The sequence below is a fragment of the Athene noctua genome, chromosome 3 (assembly GCF_965140245.1).
Source record: "Athene noctua chromosome 3, bAthNoc1.hap1.1, whole genome shotgun sequence".
Lineage (NCBI taxonomy): Eukaryota > Metazoa > Chordata > Aves > Strigiformes > Strigidae > Athene > Athene noctua.
In genome coordinates, this window is record NC_134039.1 from 13,144,000 (window position 1) to 13,160,314 (window position 16,315).

The 16,315-nt window shown below is 38.1% G+C and overlaps 1 protein-coding gene across 3 annotated transcripts in view; it reads right to left on the minus strand.

Annotated features, from left to right (window-relative positions):
* BRAF (B-Raf proto-oncogene, serine/threonine kinase) overlaps nucleotides 1-16,315 on the minus strand; it is a 90,587-nt gene that overhangs the window by 31,829 nt on the left and 42,443 nt on the right. For all 3 annotated transcript variants that reach the window (XM_074902007.1, XM_074902006.1, XM_074902008.1), the window contains exons 4-8: nucleotides 12,773-12,876; nucleotides 11,985-12,087; nucleotides 10,514-10,662; nucleotides 9,433-9,552; nucleotides 852-1,011 (exon numbers count right to left, since the gene is read on the minus strand). In XM_074902007.1, coding sequence (XP_074758108.1) covers nucleotides 852-1,011; nucleotides 9,433-9,552; nucleotides 10,514-10,662; nucleotides 11,985-12,087; nucleotides 12,773-12,876 — 636 coding nt within the window. The remainder of the gene's footprint in view (nucleotides 1-851; nucleotides 1,012-9,432; nucleotides 9,553-10,513; nucleotides 10,663-11,984; nucleotides 12,088-12,772; nucleotides 12,877-16,315) is intronic.

Below are 16,315 nucleotides of genomic sequence, written 5' to 3' on the forward strand. Positions count from 1 at the left end.
GCAAATGTCCACACAGCCACACTCTTAATACTCAACTAACTCCTTTCACTCAGCTCACAGGCAAAATAGATTTTGTGCCTTAGCATCTAGCCTGACTTCAAGACTGCTCACCTAACAAATGACTAATTTCTAGAGAGTAGACTTAAAGATAAAACACAAGCTGTATATGTTAGCAAAACTACAAGGAAGTTGTTGCAACCAACATTTTGAAAGGTCTTAGCTGGCCTTACGCCTGCTATCAGCCATCATTATTATTTACAACTGAGCATCCAGAAATTTCAAGAATGTGGAAAATCAGTTAAGTGTAGCAGGTTTTGAACACTTCAAAAGAATGCTCAGAACAATATATACCGGGCTCTTGAAATCCTAAGGAACATTCGGTAAATCTGCAGTAAGACTGCAATAATTTAATTTAATTCAATGCCAGAAATATTACTTGAATTACAAATACTAAAATCCCTATCTTACATATAAAGAAACATGCTTAACACATAACTGTTTGCAAGAGTGGTTAATGGCTCTCATTCTTAACACTGGTACAGCTAGCAGCACGAGCCTTGGGACTAATGACAAAAAAAAAGAGCAGTGGTTTGTGGCAGAACATTTCTTTGAAAATGAAAGGACAAGACTGTCAGAAGGCAGTTCTACTTTTGGAGAATGGGTTATTTGCATTCTTGCAGCTCTCAACAGCAAAAATGTCTTACGTGGGATCTACGAAGACTCTGACAGACCACCAAGGATTAACTCAGAAACACGGCACTCGTGTGTACACATAATAAATTTAACGCACTGATATTTATAAGGGAAATATCAAATCTATTATTCCTGACCCAAATGTTGTTAATACTTACATCAATATTGACTGGCTCAATTGTATTGATGTGAACATTGGGAGCTGAAGAGGATCGGTCGCGTTGCCCAAATTGATTCCGATGGTCTTCATCTGCTGGTCGGAGGGGCTGTGGGATTGGAATGGATTTTGAAGGAGAAGGACTAGGGAGAATTGGTGGTCTGAGAAACAAAGTCAAGGAAAAAGAGGATTTAGGTCTACAAATGGCTTCAAATACTGCATAGTGGGTGTGGTAAGTCCTTTTCAACTATAATAATACATACGTTTAAAAACACTGATCTAAAGGCCTGCATAAAAACAGTTTATAACGAACAATCTCTACTCCCTTATGATCAATTGCAACAACTCTCTGCTGCACAAACCATTTAATTACATGGTTGTGAAGTGTTCTGAGTTAAAAAACAAAACAAAAAATCCTAAATACCATACCAAACTAATAATAATAAATCCTGCTCTGAAAAATTTATGTAGTCCAACATGCAATGCAGATGGCAAGATACTGTGCAGTTTCCTCACTTCACAGTTCATGCAATACGCTCTTTTTAATGGCAACCCACTGAGAACTAAAAATGCTTAACATCTCACATCAACACTACAGCCAGAAGATGCCACAGGACAAATATTATGGAGGGGATTATTGTTCAATGAAGAAAGACTGAAAATTACATACTGGTCATTCAACATAATTGATTAATATTATAGCCACATAATACGAGCTATTGATACTAAAAATAAACATCACACCTCTTAACCTTTAAGAAATAACTTTGAATAGTACAACATTATTTACAGTGCTAAAGTTAGGCAATGCAATAGATTTGACTTGAAAGATAAGCATTCAGTCTATACAGAAAAGTTTTGTGAAGAAATGCAAATGTTGCCAGTCATAAATGCAGATAAAGTCTTTAATTTATAGTACCAGGAATCATATATTTAAAAGACAAAACACCTAAACACTTGTGGTTTTTTTGTTTGCAAGAAGGCAGAATATCACTTCTTTGCTTATCTATTTATTTTGTTAAAGTACAATAAATTGGCATTTTTCGCTTATTCAACTCAAGGTCAGCCACTGTTAAGTCTTAAAAAAATAGATATAGGACAAAAGGTCAATGAGAAGCATTTGCCACCTTTGTCAAAGAAAACTTTAGGTTAAAATATACATGATATCTGGCAACAAGGTTTTTAGGACTTAGAGAAAACACAATTCCTAAGAGAGGAGCAGAGTCTTCCAGCCATTCGGTTACTCGTGGGTTAGTTACCATGCCCACCAAGGCAATGCCCACAGGGAGAAACTTCAGAAACAGACCATACAGCAGCATATAGCAGCAACAGGTCCTGTGCTACCTCCTGAAAGCAAACACTCCTCGGCCTCTCCAAAGATCTTTAGAGACAACTAACATTTTCAACAGGATCTCTTGACATTTTTTCAAAAATGGGTCTCCTTTAAAAGGCTTACCCTAGCTTTCATTGAATATACAGTTTGGCACTGATCCCAGAACTCAGTGCTATCTGTATCCTAAGTACCTGTCATCTTTTCCTTCCTGGCCAAGTTTCACAATTGAGAATGGGGAAACAGCACTTGTGAATTAATTCAAATAACAGTCTAGTGAAGCCTTGTAAAAAAGTACTTTGGTTATGTTGTGGAAGTGGGGAGGTGGGACAGAGGAAGAATAGATAATGTGTCTAATCCTGCTTAACTTCTTTTCAAAATTGCTACCTGTTGTCACATGACAATATAAATATTGGGAGGGTATTAGGAAGCAATGAACTGAAACTGCCAACAGACAAATCTCTGAGAAAGGGCCTTGAACAGCCTGGCATTTTAGAAGATGCTCTGAATTTCAGAAACATTTTAAAAAGCAGTTGACGTACATATGCATAAGCTAAAGTTTTCATTCAGTGCTAACAAGTGCCTTTGGGTAACATCTTTTCTATTGTAGATAAGAAAGTTTTGAACTTCTAAACATTTTTGTAAGGAAATCATGCAACTAGAACCCACATCAGGAGATGGGATACTGTACAGATACAAACACAGCACTTGGTTGACATTCTAAGGCACTGTATTTTCATGTGAAGGCAAGCATGTCAGATGCTGCACAGAATGATTTCATAAGCCTAAAAAGTCTCAGGCCCCTACTGTCATTGTCGGGATAGCTAACTCCTACCCAAACTTCCTGAGAGTTCTCAGTAATAATGAAATTAAGGGGAATGTGTAAGAACAAATACCAGATCATTGCAACGAGTGACTGAGAGACAGCATTTGAGCTCTGCCACATGACGAGAACAGAAGCAATCAGATTTTCTGTGATCATGAGTAAGCCAAGGAGAGAAAACCAAATTGCATAAAATATTTTTTCAATTACATCTTCCTTTGAGTCATAAATGGTCATCTGCTAAGGGAATCTGCAAATACTTCTGTATTTCTGGTCACAGGTCATCATGCTTATTGTGTTACTAGCACAGATAGAAAGCTATGTCATACCACATTTGAAAACAACTTGAATAGATTTTCGTACTCATTCAACTCTATATGGGGGAAGTTCAGATCTTTAGAAAACAATTACAGGCTAATAAAGAATTCTGGAGTCTCTAAACTATTATTTTGAGGATCTCTGGGCTTTAGACACCGAAGAATCCAGAGATGGGAATCCCATAGGCGGTTGGACTTCTGCTCTATCTATACAATCAGGATTTCATGAACGGGTGTCCTTGGGACACTTGCAAAAAGGTAGATTATTTTTGCTAATGGAAATCTTGCTTGAAAAAGATAACTAGTGAAGAGAAAAACAGATGTGGTTTACTAGCCAAGATGGCCTGAGATCACAAGCTCAGAAGAGATTACCACCAGCCTCTGCTTGTCTGTGGCAAAGGCTGTATCTTGATCTGCATCAAGATCTTGAGCTACAGAAAACATTTCACCACAAAGAATGGAGCCACCCACTTAGCTACTAAAAATCTGTTCTTATGGTATTCTTAAATTTTAATTACTCCAGTAGCATAGAAGGGACACTAGAACAAAAAGGATCAGCCATCATGACTTGGAAGAGTGACACTGTCTATTCCAGGCAAGTTACAAAACTAGTCCTGCAGGCTATGCAAACATGGTGCCAAAAAAAAAAAAAAATAATCAAGAGGACCAGAACACAGCTGCTGCAAAGGACTGTTTACTGTGGCACATATGTATAGCAGGCTGGGTTTTAAAGAAGGAGCAGTTTAAATACCAGGATCAGAGTATCCGTTGCTCCTGTGGTCTTTGTAAGCAGCTAACAGTCAACCTCCTATCTAGATGAGACCTTCTACAAATAAAAAGGTCAACATTCTGACATATTAGAGAGGTTGTACCACCTCATCTTACACACTTTCTTCCAGCCTCTTAGATGGGGACATTCCTTTAACAAACAATTCTCAGTTTCTCAGGCAGCAAGCTGATAAGAGTTGTCAATTTTGATTTAATATGCTATAAACTTTCCTGGCAGTATAATAGAACATGTTTTTTCCTTGGATCATGTATTTGGGATAAGCACATTGTTCCCTCCCTTTTTTATCAAGAGAAAACAGAAAAAGGTTTTGTCAGGAGACAGGAGTAGTTGCAGACAGATGTAGATTTTTACCCAATCACAGCAAGTGCCAATGTGTCCACAATACTATTCCTCAAAACTGGGTCCATGGGAAGGAGCAAGATAACTCAGAACTACACATGCTACTTTATATATAAACAAACAATTTCATAAAATCATATACAGTACCGCCACCAGATCTTAGAAATTGCAATGATACAAGTTAGTTCACTTTACAAACACAAAAGAAAATTTTAATATTGATTTTCCTCAGTTTCCTTTAACTCACCAATGGGATGTTTCATACATTTAAGAGCTGGTCTACTCAGGAAAGATTTTTCTTAGAAGAGATTTGTTTGGGCTTCACAGTTTTTGTCTGGGTTTTTATTTTGCTGTAGTTAGGCAAATAATTAAACTGAAAACTCACATTCACCTAGCTTCAGTTATAGGGTGTGTGCTGTTATTTTAAAAGGGAAGTGGCACGTCTACTGGACAGAGATTTTTCTTCTCCCCCTCCCAGTCTCAACAAGTGAATCTTAGTTCAGCCACAGGGCTCAGTGTAGTACATACTATTCACCTGGTAGACTGCATACTCATACCCAAGAGAAACCTAAGCTAATCTGCATACCAAGGCGCTTTTTTTGTTGTTTGCATCACAGCACAATTGGCTTTCTTTTTTGTTACTGCTGTTAGTGAAGAACACAGTGCACTTCCATTTTCATGCTGTTTCTATGGACTGCTAAGGATCTGGAATACAATGGTGTTTCAGCTACGCTAGGAAACAGGTAAACTACATTTTGGAGGTCAAACACGTTCCAATTTAATTATTATGGTACTCCAGAGATATCGCCAGAAAACAAAGTAGTTTTTCTCTTTCCCCACCTCTTCACCCTGGAAATAGTGAATAACACTAAATCAAATGTTGATCTGGGGTAAAGGTTAGGAGTACAAGATTGTAACTACAAGCTAGAGATCACTTACAGCATCCTGTGGAGTCAGTCTAAAAGCACCACAGATCAATCAATAATAGCCATAATTTCATATGGATTAGTGCATTTTTTCTATACCATAACAACTTGTTTTCACCCATGCTGGCTTGTGTAGGTATAAAACAACTGCCAGGACTATCACAATGGTGTGCATTTATTCCGGCCTTTGGGCCCAGATCAAAGCCTAGCAACGCTTTCCCAAAATTTCTGATAGCTTCATGTACCAGGAGCTATCAAGAGAACCTACAAAGCTGTCATTAGTCCTCCACACTGGGTTTCAGTTCACTACCATGTTTTCACAAATAAAATTTTGGGGAGCAAGTTTTCCCCAGCTGTTCTACAGACTAAAGATGATTTTTCTAAAGGTTCTATTACCAGGCCTTTTCTGCTCAGCAAGAATGCATATCGAGTTGGGTATTGTAGGAAGCTTGCTAACATTTACAGGGAGTGGTTTGGAAAAGGTCTAGTGCCAGAATTTTGAGGGAGAAAGTTCATCATTGTTTTATGCAATACAACACAAAGCTTTTGTTCACTTAGTAGTACCAAATACAATATTGTAAGACTGTGTCTTTGTTTCCTTGGTTTTTCAGAAGCTTTTCTAGACTAAAATACCTTCAGCTGAGGCAGAATGATCAGTGAACATTTGGAAGACAAAAAGGAAAACAGAGGTGTTTAATCACATGCTGGAGCCTCCTCCAAGGCAGGGACTTGCAAGCTTCCAAGAATGGTGCACCAGACAGTCCCCTTTCCTTTCTCAAATTTAGAAGATTAAGCATGTTGGAAAATGGTGTTTTTCAAAGAGCCAAGATGTTGCCAACCTGCTTACTAGCAGTGTTCTGCCTCAAGCAAAGTAGACGCTTCCAGTTTCTATTGAGTCCAACCTGCCTCTGTGCTATTCAAAGGCTGACCATGCACCCCCTTACCAACCACTCCACAGGTTACTCACCCTGACCTAACATCTGCCTCAAATTTGCCAAGTTTTCCCCAACATCACAACATCTGAGAGAATAGATGGAAGTTGGAAAAGACAACTTTGGAATATTTTGAGTAGCTAACCTTTCCTTTTTTCATTTATCTGTAAGATCCAGGGAACTGGAGTCACAGAAATTCTGTGCTCATATTTTACGAGCAAAGATACAGAAGAAACTTTATGATAATGCAATGAATGAAATGAATAAAATTTATTATATACAGTTTGGGTACTTCAATTTTATTACAAATGGCTTCTATTAGGGACACCTACTTTAATAATTCTTTCCAGTTAAGTGCAGATTATAACTAGAAGGGCTGCTTTGGCATAACAGGATAGTGCAAACTGAAAGTAGTAAAATGGGACAAAAGACCTAATATGGAGGCTGGACACATTTTTATAAGGGATTCAGAAATGTGCACGTGGAACCATATGTGCTCCCTTATCTTGGGAAGGAACATCTGGAGGGACTGCCTATGGCTTACAGTTGGAAGAATGAAAGGCTACAGGACTGGATTGGTTTAGGATGTTACACATGAGAAAAGTGAAACAAAGTTCTCCAGCATGTTTAGCCGCTTTTGCGTCATGTCCAGTGGTCTTTTCCTTTATGTCCCTTTCTTTCTTCATTTGATCCCTTGACAATTTCTCAGCATGTCACACACGCCTTTGGCTCTTGAGCTTGTCTTGCAACACACTCTTCCTTTCTTTGGGCACTTTGCCTGCTGCTGGAATCCCTTCACAATGGTAAAGATGAAGAAGGATGTTTGCCTTCTCTTTCCTCGGGTCTACCAAACAATTAGTAACATCCCTTCCTCTGTGGGCTGTGCCATGCAAGATGCTAGGAGAACAGAAATATCAAAGGAACAATTATTAAACTAGTAAGTGTTAATAAAGCACCAGTTTCTCAACTGTCAATCCCATTGCCCAACAGCTCTGAAAGTTCCCAAACAAAATAACCACAAATGTCAGACTTGTTTTTTATTCCAGTTGAGCTGTTGTCCCATATTGTAGCACTACCCTTTAACAAAACTGTGGGTAAGTGTATGCTTTTATAGAAAAGGCCAGCTTTTTATTTTTACTCTAAAAATATTCAGAAATATTATCTCCACAATTATGTCTTTAAAAAGCAGAGAAGTATTATTAAAGAAAGGCAAAAAGATAACTGGAGAAAGGTATGAACAGTGCTATATGGTCATACAATAATATCTGCACTGCTTCTGGAAAGGAAATGTTACAAACACAGATGCTTGGGGGAAGTGCATGACTTTCTAACATGCATACTACTTATGAACACCAGCTGATAATCATAAACCATTTTCAAAATAAACAGAATTCTGAAGGCACGATGTACGCCTATTTTGTTTAACAATGAAGTGTACAGCAAGGCAAAAAAGCAAAAAGTAGAAAGCTAGAAACCTTTTACAACTCCTGCAATCACAAACATTTACAGATGCAACAAGTTCCTTAACCTCAACTGGGAAGTATATTCAAATGCTAACATTTATATATACATGAAGTTTAAAATCTTAAGGCACTGATCAGCTTTGGTCTCAGTTTTTCTTTTCAGCTTTTACTTCACAAAACTAAGACTGCTTGAAGTACTGAATGTATAAATTAAGATAATCCATCCTGTTGTATCCTCATAAACCAGTAAGAAAGCACAAACATGAGGCAGAAGGAATTGAAAAGCAGGAAAATTTAGCATATACCAGTATTAGGATCGGGGCTATATATGGTGCCTTTGGCATCCACAGGCATTTAACACATTTGGTATGAACAAGGTTCTTCACAGATGAATAGTTCTAGCCTGGTTATAATTTCAGCTGTACCATGAGAAATGCAATGCCTTAGCTTAGAGAACCACAGCAGCATCCTCGTCCACAGTCTGCTGTACTAACATTCATGGGATATAAAGGCAACATCCACTACCTGGAAGAAGCACTTCCAAATTTACTTGAAACTGTATAAAATCATACAAATAAAAGCATCATCTCTCTCTGTACTTACCAAATGAGGTTCTCTCTGCAGGACTTGCATCTATTTTCCTGGGAGACATCGTATTTGATCTTTCATAGAATAGTCTTGGCTGTCCAGGGTATTTCTCTTCTAGTTAAGAGTCCACAGGTGCCTGTGTAGCTTCCAGCTGTGTTTCTGCTTTAGTTTGGGCACAATGTTCACTATTCCAAGAGAGCCTCTCTGTCAAATTCAGTTCATCTCCATGCAGCACACATGTCCTAAGAATGTTTTTCTGAAGGCTTTTGTATTTGGTGTTCCTAATAAATCTGCACCAGGTTTCTTGACTTTGATACTCCGTGAGTTACTCCTTCCTGGAGATTTGTTCAACTATCTAGTGCTGGGTGGTGTCAGTGATCTCTTAGCTACGGGGAATGATCTAAACATGATCACTTATCTCTTCCCAGAGAGAGGGTCCAGAATCTTTGTAGGAAATACAGTGGATAGAGGCTGTGGTCAGTTTTAGAAGGCTAATTTTACAAAACTTGGATCTGCAGCAAATAGATGCTATTGGTATATCCTAACATAAACAGGAGGAAGACAGCTGGTCTGTAGGATACTGAAGCAATGTGTATGTGGAAAAGCTACGAAAGCAGTATTATGGACCTGAAATTGGCATCTGTTTCCACCAATCTTACAGTGGTGTTGCTTATTCTGAAACAGAGGTATATCACTTCAAGGCAAATAAATTGTAGTTTGATAACACAAACTAAATGAATGTGTGAGGATATAGTTTTGACTTGTATTAATTTTAAGTATAAAATCTTTCCAGTTTAGACCAGGTCTAAGCGACCATGTAGAAGAAATCAGTTTAACAGGTAAGGCCCAAATTCTACAGACACTATGCACACGATTAACTTGGGTTCATTACTAATTTATATAATTCATGTGAATGAAAACATTCACTTCTTTGAAGTTAAACATAGGTGGATATATTTGCTTGACAAGCCAGATTACAAAAATGTAGAGAGAGTTGCAAAGCAGTATTTTGATTGTTTCTAAGCATGCAGAACTGAAATGTTATGTTATTAAACAGCAGGAATAAGGTCATACCCAACAGAATCTGAGGGGGGCACTGAGGGGTACGATCCAGATGCTGGGGTGGTCTCTCCTAAGGAGGCCTCCTCCTGTGGTATGGGGTGATGTTCAAAGAACTTGGAGACAAACAGCAAACTGTGAGGCAAGAACAAAACAAAACCAACCTAACTTGTGCAAAATCCAGAAGCTTCACAATATAACAAAGACTGAAAAAAACCCCCAACCTTCTGATCAAATACTAAATTTTAAATTAAAAACTACATTAATACATTAATCTGTAAGATTAGTTAAAAATATTATTTACTTAACAAAGGAACAAAAGATAATGCCTTAAACATACTTTGCAAAAAGTGATTTTAAAATTTTTTAGTTGAAATTGCAAACATCAGGTTCCTCAAGAATGCCCAACTTACACCTACCTATATGTTGAGTACATGAACTTATTTTAATGTTTGCACTGAGGCACTGTCAAAAAAACAAATGCTAAGTAGATAGAACTATGTTATCCATAAGCCCTGAGCACAAACTCTGGAGATGTCCAAGGAAACAGCATAAATCTACACAAATAGATCAACTATTAAATTCAAGAACACATGACTGTTTGGGACATTCTTTTTTATGTTTCTTACCTAAGCATCAAACTCACTAATGGATGTATTTTCAATCACTGTAAAACTAACTGCAATTTTACCATATTAAACTAGTGTCTCAACCTTTCTTTCAGGTTGAAGAGAATAAACCTGCATCTAAATCCACATCTAAACATTTAAACAGGGCACTAGCCATCACATAAAGAACCAGTTTTGATTAATAACTGTGAACAATGAGAAGTCTGTCTGATACAGTCAAGTGCTCAGCCACCCCATTCATGCTTCAAAGAAAGCATTTCATAGTCCAGAAAAAAAAATTATGAACAGATTGTCTGAGCTAGTAGAGAAAGAATATGAATTATGCAGTCTCACAAGAACAGCTGAACTCCTATATTTTTTTCAGGCACCTCATCTGACTTTCTGAATTACAGATTTAACATAAGAAATCACTTACAGCTGTAAGTTTAATAAAAGGCTCAACTTTAAAACCAATTGTGATTACTTACTCAAGTTGGTCATAATTAACACACATCAGTGGCACTTCTGTACTACAGCGCTGGTGAAATTTGTAGCCACATGTCTGGCACCGGAATCCCTGGAAAAGCAGCTTTCGACAAAAGTCGCAGAATGCTAACGTGAAGAATGTTTTTCGTACCTACATCAACAAAAATAATCATATAAATAGAGTCCTCCTGTAAGCCTAAGACACACAATTTGCTTTTAGCTCCCTCAAATACAAGCCTCTTTTTTTGCTGCCGAAGCTAGTTTTATATATCAGATTCACATAAAATATTATCTCCTTTTTGAATGAAATAGTCTTCATGCATTAAAGTTTTCTTTCAACTATTTATTGCAATTAATGCTTCACTTCATTAGCAGTAAGAAAAACAGCAACAAATCTGAAACAAGACAGTGCGCTATTATCATGCTAGAGACAAACATTCAGAATTTAACTGGATACAACCTATAAAAACAAAAGCTGCTGAAAAATTACCTCATCTAATTTTTCCAGGAGCCAAATGACATTTCTATCCAACACTCACAGGACTAGAAATATACATATGGCTTATATATATATATATATGGCTTCTACATACAGTTACATACATAATTGTAATTTTGACTACTGAAACTCAGAAACATTTAAAATTGTGAAAGGGTGAACATATACTATCCCTATATTATAGGGGGAGAAAAAATGATTTAATTTCATTTTCAAATTTAGCAATGCTTGGCATAAAAACACATTGTAGTTGTATCACTACATGTAATAATCAAAATTCCAGAAGGATATAAAAAAACCACATTAATCCTACTAGACTTTCATTTAACTAGCCATAGTCAAACCAGCTTGTTTGAGTAAAATAGTTTAGGCAGCTTCCAAATAGAATTTTGGGTTTGTTTTGTTTGGGTTTTTTTTAAATTTAAATAAAAGGTCTTTCTTCTCAATGTGATGAACATTATTTCCAGGATTTTGTATGTAGCTGGAACCGTTTAGATTGATTCTGTTTAGCAGCTTCCATTTACTTGGTGCCTTATCAGGTCAGAACATATTTGTGCACCAGCATCATTGATGATGTCAGCACCGCTCTGGGAATAGTTAGTTCATTAGTTAATTGCTGCTGCAGAGCCAGCAGGGAGGCCCAGAATACATTTTATAGATACAGCAATACAAAAATAGTAGATTATTATTACAGCTCTGCAATGCAGTGCTGATTTAAACCCCCTGTATTTATAGATTTTAGAGGGTGTATTCCATCCAAAAGTGAAAGTTTTAAGGGCGATCAAGTACTCTAACATTACTTATTTAAACTACAATTCTATCTAACTTGCTTAAGCTACTGTGATTAAAAACTTCTTTTGCAACCCCCACCACATTCCACAGATTGAAAAATATTTTTCAAAGTTGTTAATATGAATTTGAAAGTACAAAGTTGATTTAACCTTACTCAACATTTCATAAAAAACAGTACATACAAAATTGTGTGTCGTGAGCGGCACATTCTCCAAGACTTCCACATGCAACTCTTCTCCCGTGAGCCAGGAAATGTCCGTGTCCCAGCCAATTGGCTTCTTCTCTCTAAAGTGTAAATAAGCCTTTCATTAGCACCAGCGTACAAGCCCTTGCAGGTCTCCAGCTGAAGATGTGAGATCAAGTTTGAAAGCTGCACTGTGGGGCTTTGCTACCCTGTCTCTAACTACAGGAAACAGTAAAGCCAAGACATTAAGCTCAGCACACAGCAAGGAAGGCACACCTTCCTGGACAAACTGCATGAAAAAAAATGGTCTTTTTCCATCAGTTTCAGTAGTGGCCAATTCCTTGGTTCCAAGGGGACAGACACCCTTCTGATGAAATAAAGTGCTTGTGAAAGTACCTATTCCATAACAGTTCCAAAGAGGCAGCTAATTTTGTGCAGTAAAATAATCTACAAATTTCTGAGGGCTGGAAACTCTCCCCCACCCCCCCTTCAATATTCAGTTAAGAGTGCTCTATAACAAAGTCAAATAAAAAAGTTAACAAAATCTATTTAATACTTGTTTGGTTAGCATGATTACTGAGTGTTTTGCCAACAGTCATATTACTCTAAATTATGCCTGTTCTTGAAGTGATTAAATCTTTTTCTAGGAGTTTGCCATTCTTTTTAGACATGTCTTCAAGGCACAAATTTAGTGCCAGCTTTGAAAACAACTTCCACAACACTGGCCACACTGGGTAACTCCAAGAAGAGATTCCAAGAGCCAAAACCATCACACATAAACCGTACCCATCTTGTATTCTGTAAACAGCACAGCATTCTGGAATAAGACCTCTCATCATCAGAGCTTTCTTTAGGCTGTCTCGGACTGTCACTCCACATCTTGCTGGAACCTGGAGGTCAAATATAAAAAGAAATTAATTATAACAAGTTCCAATTTATCCCCCCAAACCAATGCAAGCATTTTGACCCTGAAGTGCTGAAACCCACTTTTCATAAGGCTTTACAGAATGCTAGGTAAGAATTTTTCAAAATCTTTTTTGTACTGTGGATAATTTTATTGGTGAATAGTATATAATCAATCTAGTTCAGCTAGAAGAGGGAATAAGCTCTACATTTCTATTAACATTTGGAATGAAATCCTGACCCAACTCCAAAAAATGACTTTTCACCTCAACTTGAAGAAAGTGGAGACAAAGCACACAGATAGCTAGTAACTACGTACATCTATAAAAAGTTCAGGCCAAGCTGTAAAATTAAGTGGGGCAACAAGCCAAGTGAAATTAAAATGAAAGAACTAACTTGGACTGAGCTCAAAAAACCATTATGATAAAATGTAAACATTTTCTATTTCTAAAATACAAGATAAGCATGCAAGTAAAACAATCATGTGAGTCGGGCACACCATCACCTCTCACTAACCTGTATTTGCAACTCTACAAACACTTCCCATTTGAAAAGCATATTCCTCTTCTGTTTCACTACTTGAAAAGTTTAAATATCTAACGGGATAGAAAGAATGGCGAAGCACACTAAAACTAGCCAAAGAACTGCAAACTATGCAAAGTGAAGATATCTTCCTTGCCTCTACTCTATCCTAGCTGTAGGCATATCTTAAAGGAGTGAGTATATCATCTCTAGGTATACCTGTGATTTAACAATGTAGTGTCAAGCCACAAAAACAGAACAATACATAATCTGATGATGAAGTGTAGTTAAGGTGTTGAGTATTACTCTTATTTCCAGAACTCAACAATGAAAATATGTAACACAAACTCATATACACACTGGGACATCTCCTGTAATCACAGACAGCACCTCAAACATGAACCAAAAGAAAAACCCCACAGACTTAACGAACAACAAAAGTCTGTCTGAACACCTTATGCTCAATTCTGGCTTGCTAGTGACCTGAGCCAGAGCCCTCAGTAGCCAAAAGCACTCTCTTAATCAGCTTCAACTGGCTTTGGATCAGAGCCTAGTTTTTGCTCCTTGCACTTAAATTTCCATGGGTATTTAGGGGCCCTATGTCCTACTTAAGGATGACAGTGAAAAGTAGCAGTCTATTTCAAGTAGCTTTGTGAATACCACTTGAGGTTACACTATATATCACATTTCTAGAACTCAAACATATGCTCTCTCAGAAGAGACAAAGTAAAGGAATATTTTGCTTCACAATCTTCCTCCTATCAATATGAAAGTGCTTTGCATAGGATATTTGTCAACATGTAAACATTTTAAAAAAGATAATTTCTACTAATTCCTTGGAAAAAAAATCCTATAGCATACTGCTTTACAATCTTGATATTCAGCCTTAAGTGACTTTGTTTTACACACTCCATTACTTCTTAATGTACATTTTTACTAATCTAAGTAACTTCATCCCATCCTAGAAGTAAACATTGTGGTTTTCAATCACTTGTAGATCATTTCTCCAGCATAAAACATCCTTAATTGTTACTAATAGCCGTCACTAGTATTAAGAGGGAGCCTGGGAGCACCTATTATGGACAATATCATCAGCAACTTCCCACTGTAAAATTGAGCCCCCTGTTACTTCAGCCTCTACCAAACTAATTCTTCACACTGAAACCAACTGTTCATAAGGTCGTTCCATGACCAGCACCCCCTGCTCCCAAACCTTGACACTGTGGTTAGCATGAATAACACCATTTTGAGGCAAGCAGCCATTCTCTGCAGCCAAGCAGGTCATATATTGGTTCTCTTCCCCCTCATAATCAGACCCTGTGCACCAAGCAGACAAAAAAAAAAGATTTCTTCTTCCTCTCCCTGCTGGTCTCAAGGTTCCTGTGCGCCAGGCCAATTACTCCCTCCCTTGCTGGCCTTGAAGGTCTCCGGCACGTGGGGCCATGGCAATGGCCCTGTCCCAGAACAGAGAAGCATAACAGCGCATAGAGCAAGAACACACTCTATAAAACCAAGTAGTTACCAGTCCTAAGGGGGGATCTCGAACTGGAGCTGCTGCTGAACAGCAAGAGCTGGGACCTGTGGGTGGCCTGAGATGCCTCCACCATCCTCTGCTTCCTACCAGGATTGAGGGAGTGACTCAATCTTTTATATGAATTTTGAGTCCAGATTATGATTGTTATATTGATACAGCAAACTATATATCAAAGATCTGACCTGATCAGCAGAGGGTCCAAATTATTAGAAATCGTAAATTCAATTGTATTATGGATTCTACATTACACTACTTATCCTGTTAGGAAAATAAAGCTTTAATTGTAAAGCACTTTAATTGAAGGCACTATGATTTAGTGCCATCATCATTCTGCCACGGGTCCCTAAAAGAACCCGTCTGTCCCCTCAGTGTCTGGTGACAAGTTATCCCTGCCTCCAACATATATATTTACAAATGCAGAGTAAATGTTTTTAAAAATTTGACTAAAATCTCTGAGGATTTCAAAGGTACGCTCCAACCACCCACACACATCGGGTCCAACCATGAGCCATTTCGATGCAGCAAGTAAGTGTTCTTCAGCTCAAGGCTTTCTTCCTCTAAGCACAGCCCCCTCTGGACTAAGGTAGAACCCCCACAGCCACTTTAGGTCTACCATTTCAGCAACTTCCATTACTTCACCACTGATACCCACAATGAAAAAAGAAATCGAATACTGACAGGGTGACAGACAGAATGTGGGGTGGAAAAAAGGGGAATGAAGAGAGCCAGAAAAGTGGTTGTGCACAAAGTAGAAATGGGAAGAGAGAGGCAGGACAAACTTAAGAACTGACCAGGGAAACCATGTGTGTACTGGGAGAGGGCATCGGCAGGTTGGTGGGAAACAAACCACACAGGATAGAGGGAAGACAGACTGAAGAGCTAAATGAGGCAGAGGGCAGTAAAAAAAAAGACATGATGGAAAATCATGTAGGGAAGATCTAGTTGAAACAGCTGGGGAGGCAACGGAAACATATCCTAAACAGAAAGCTTTCCTGCTGTGATGAGGAGAAAAGGTGGCTCATTTGGACAAGGAGCACCAGGAGGAAGGGAGTGCCTAAGAGAGGCATTAGAACTGAGCATAGAGGAAGGAGATGTTCCAGCTCAGGCAGAAAGCTTTAAGGCAGTAAGTATTACAAAAAAAAACAGGTTGCAAAATCTAGACCTGGGTGAGGGAATGGAACAGGACAAGGAGGAAAAGCCAAGCAGTGGAAAGATGACTAAAATTAAAGAAGAGCTGATAAACAAAAGGGGAGGAGCCTTGTGCTCAATGGGAGACATTTTCTTCCTCCAGGACTGATCTTCCATAAAGGGTGACAACATGCTCCAGTACCTCATGAAGCAAATATCTGCATGAGGAACCTAAAATTTAC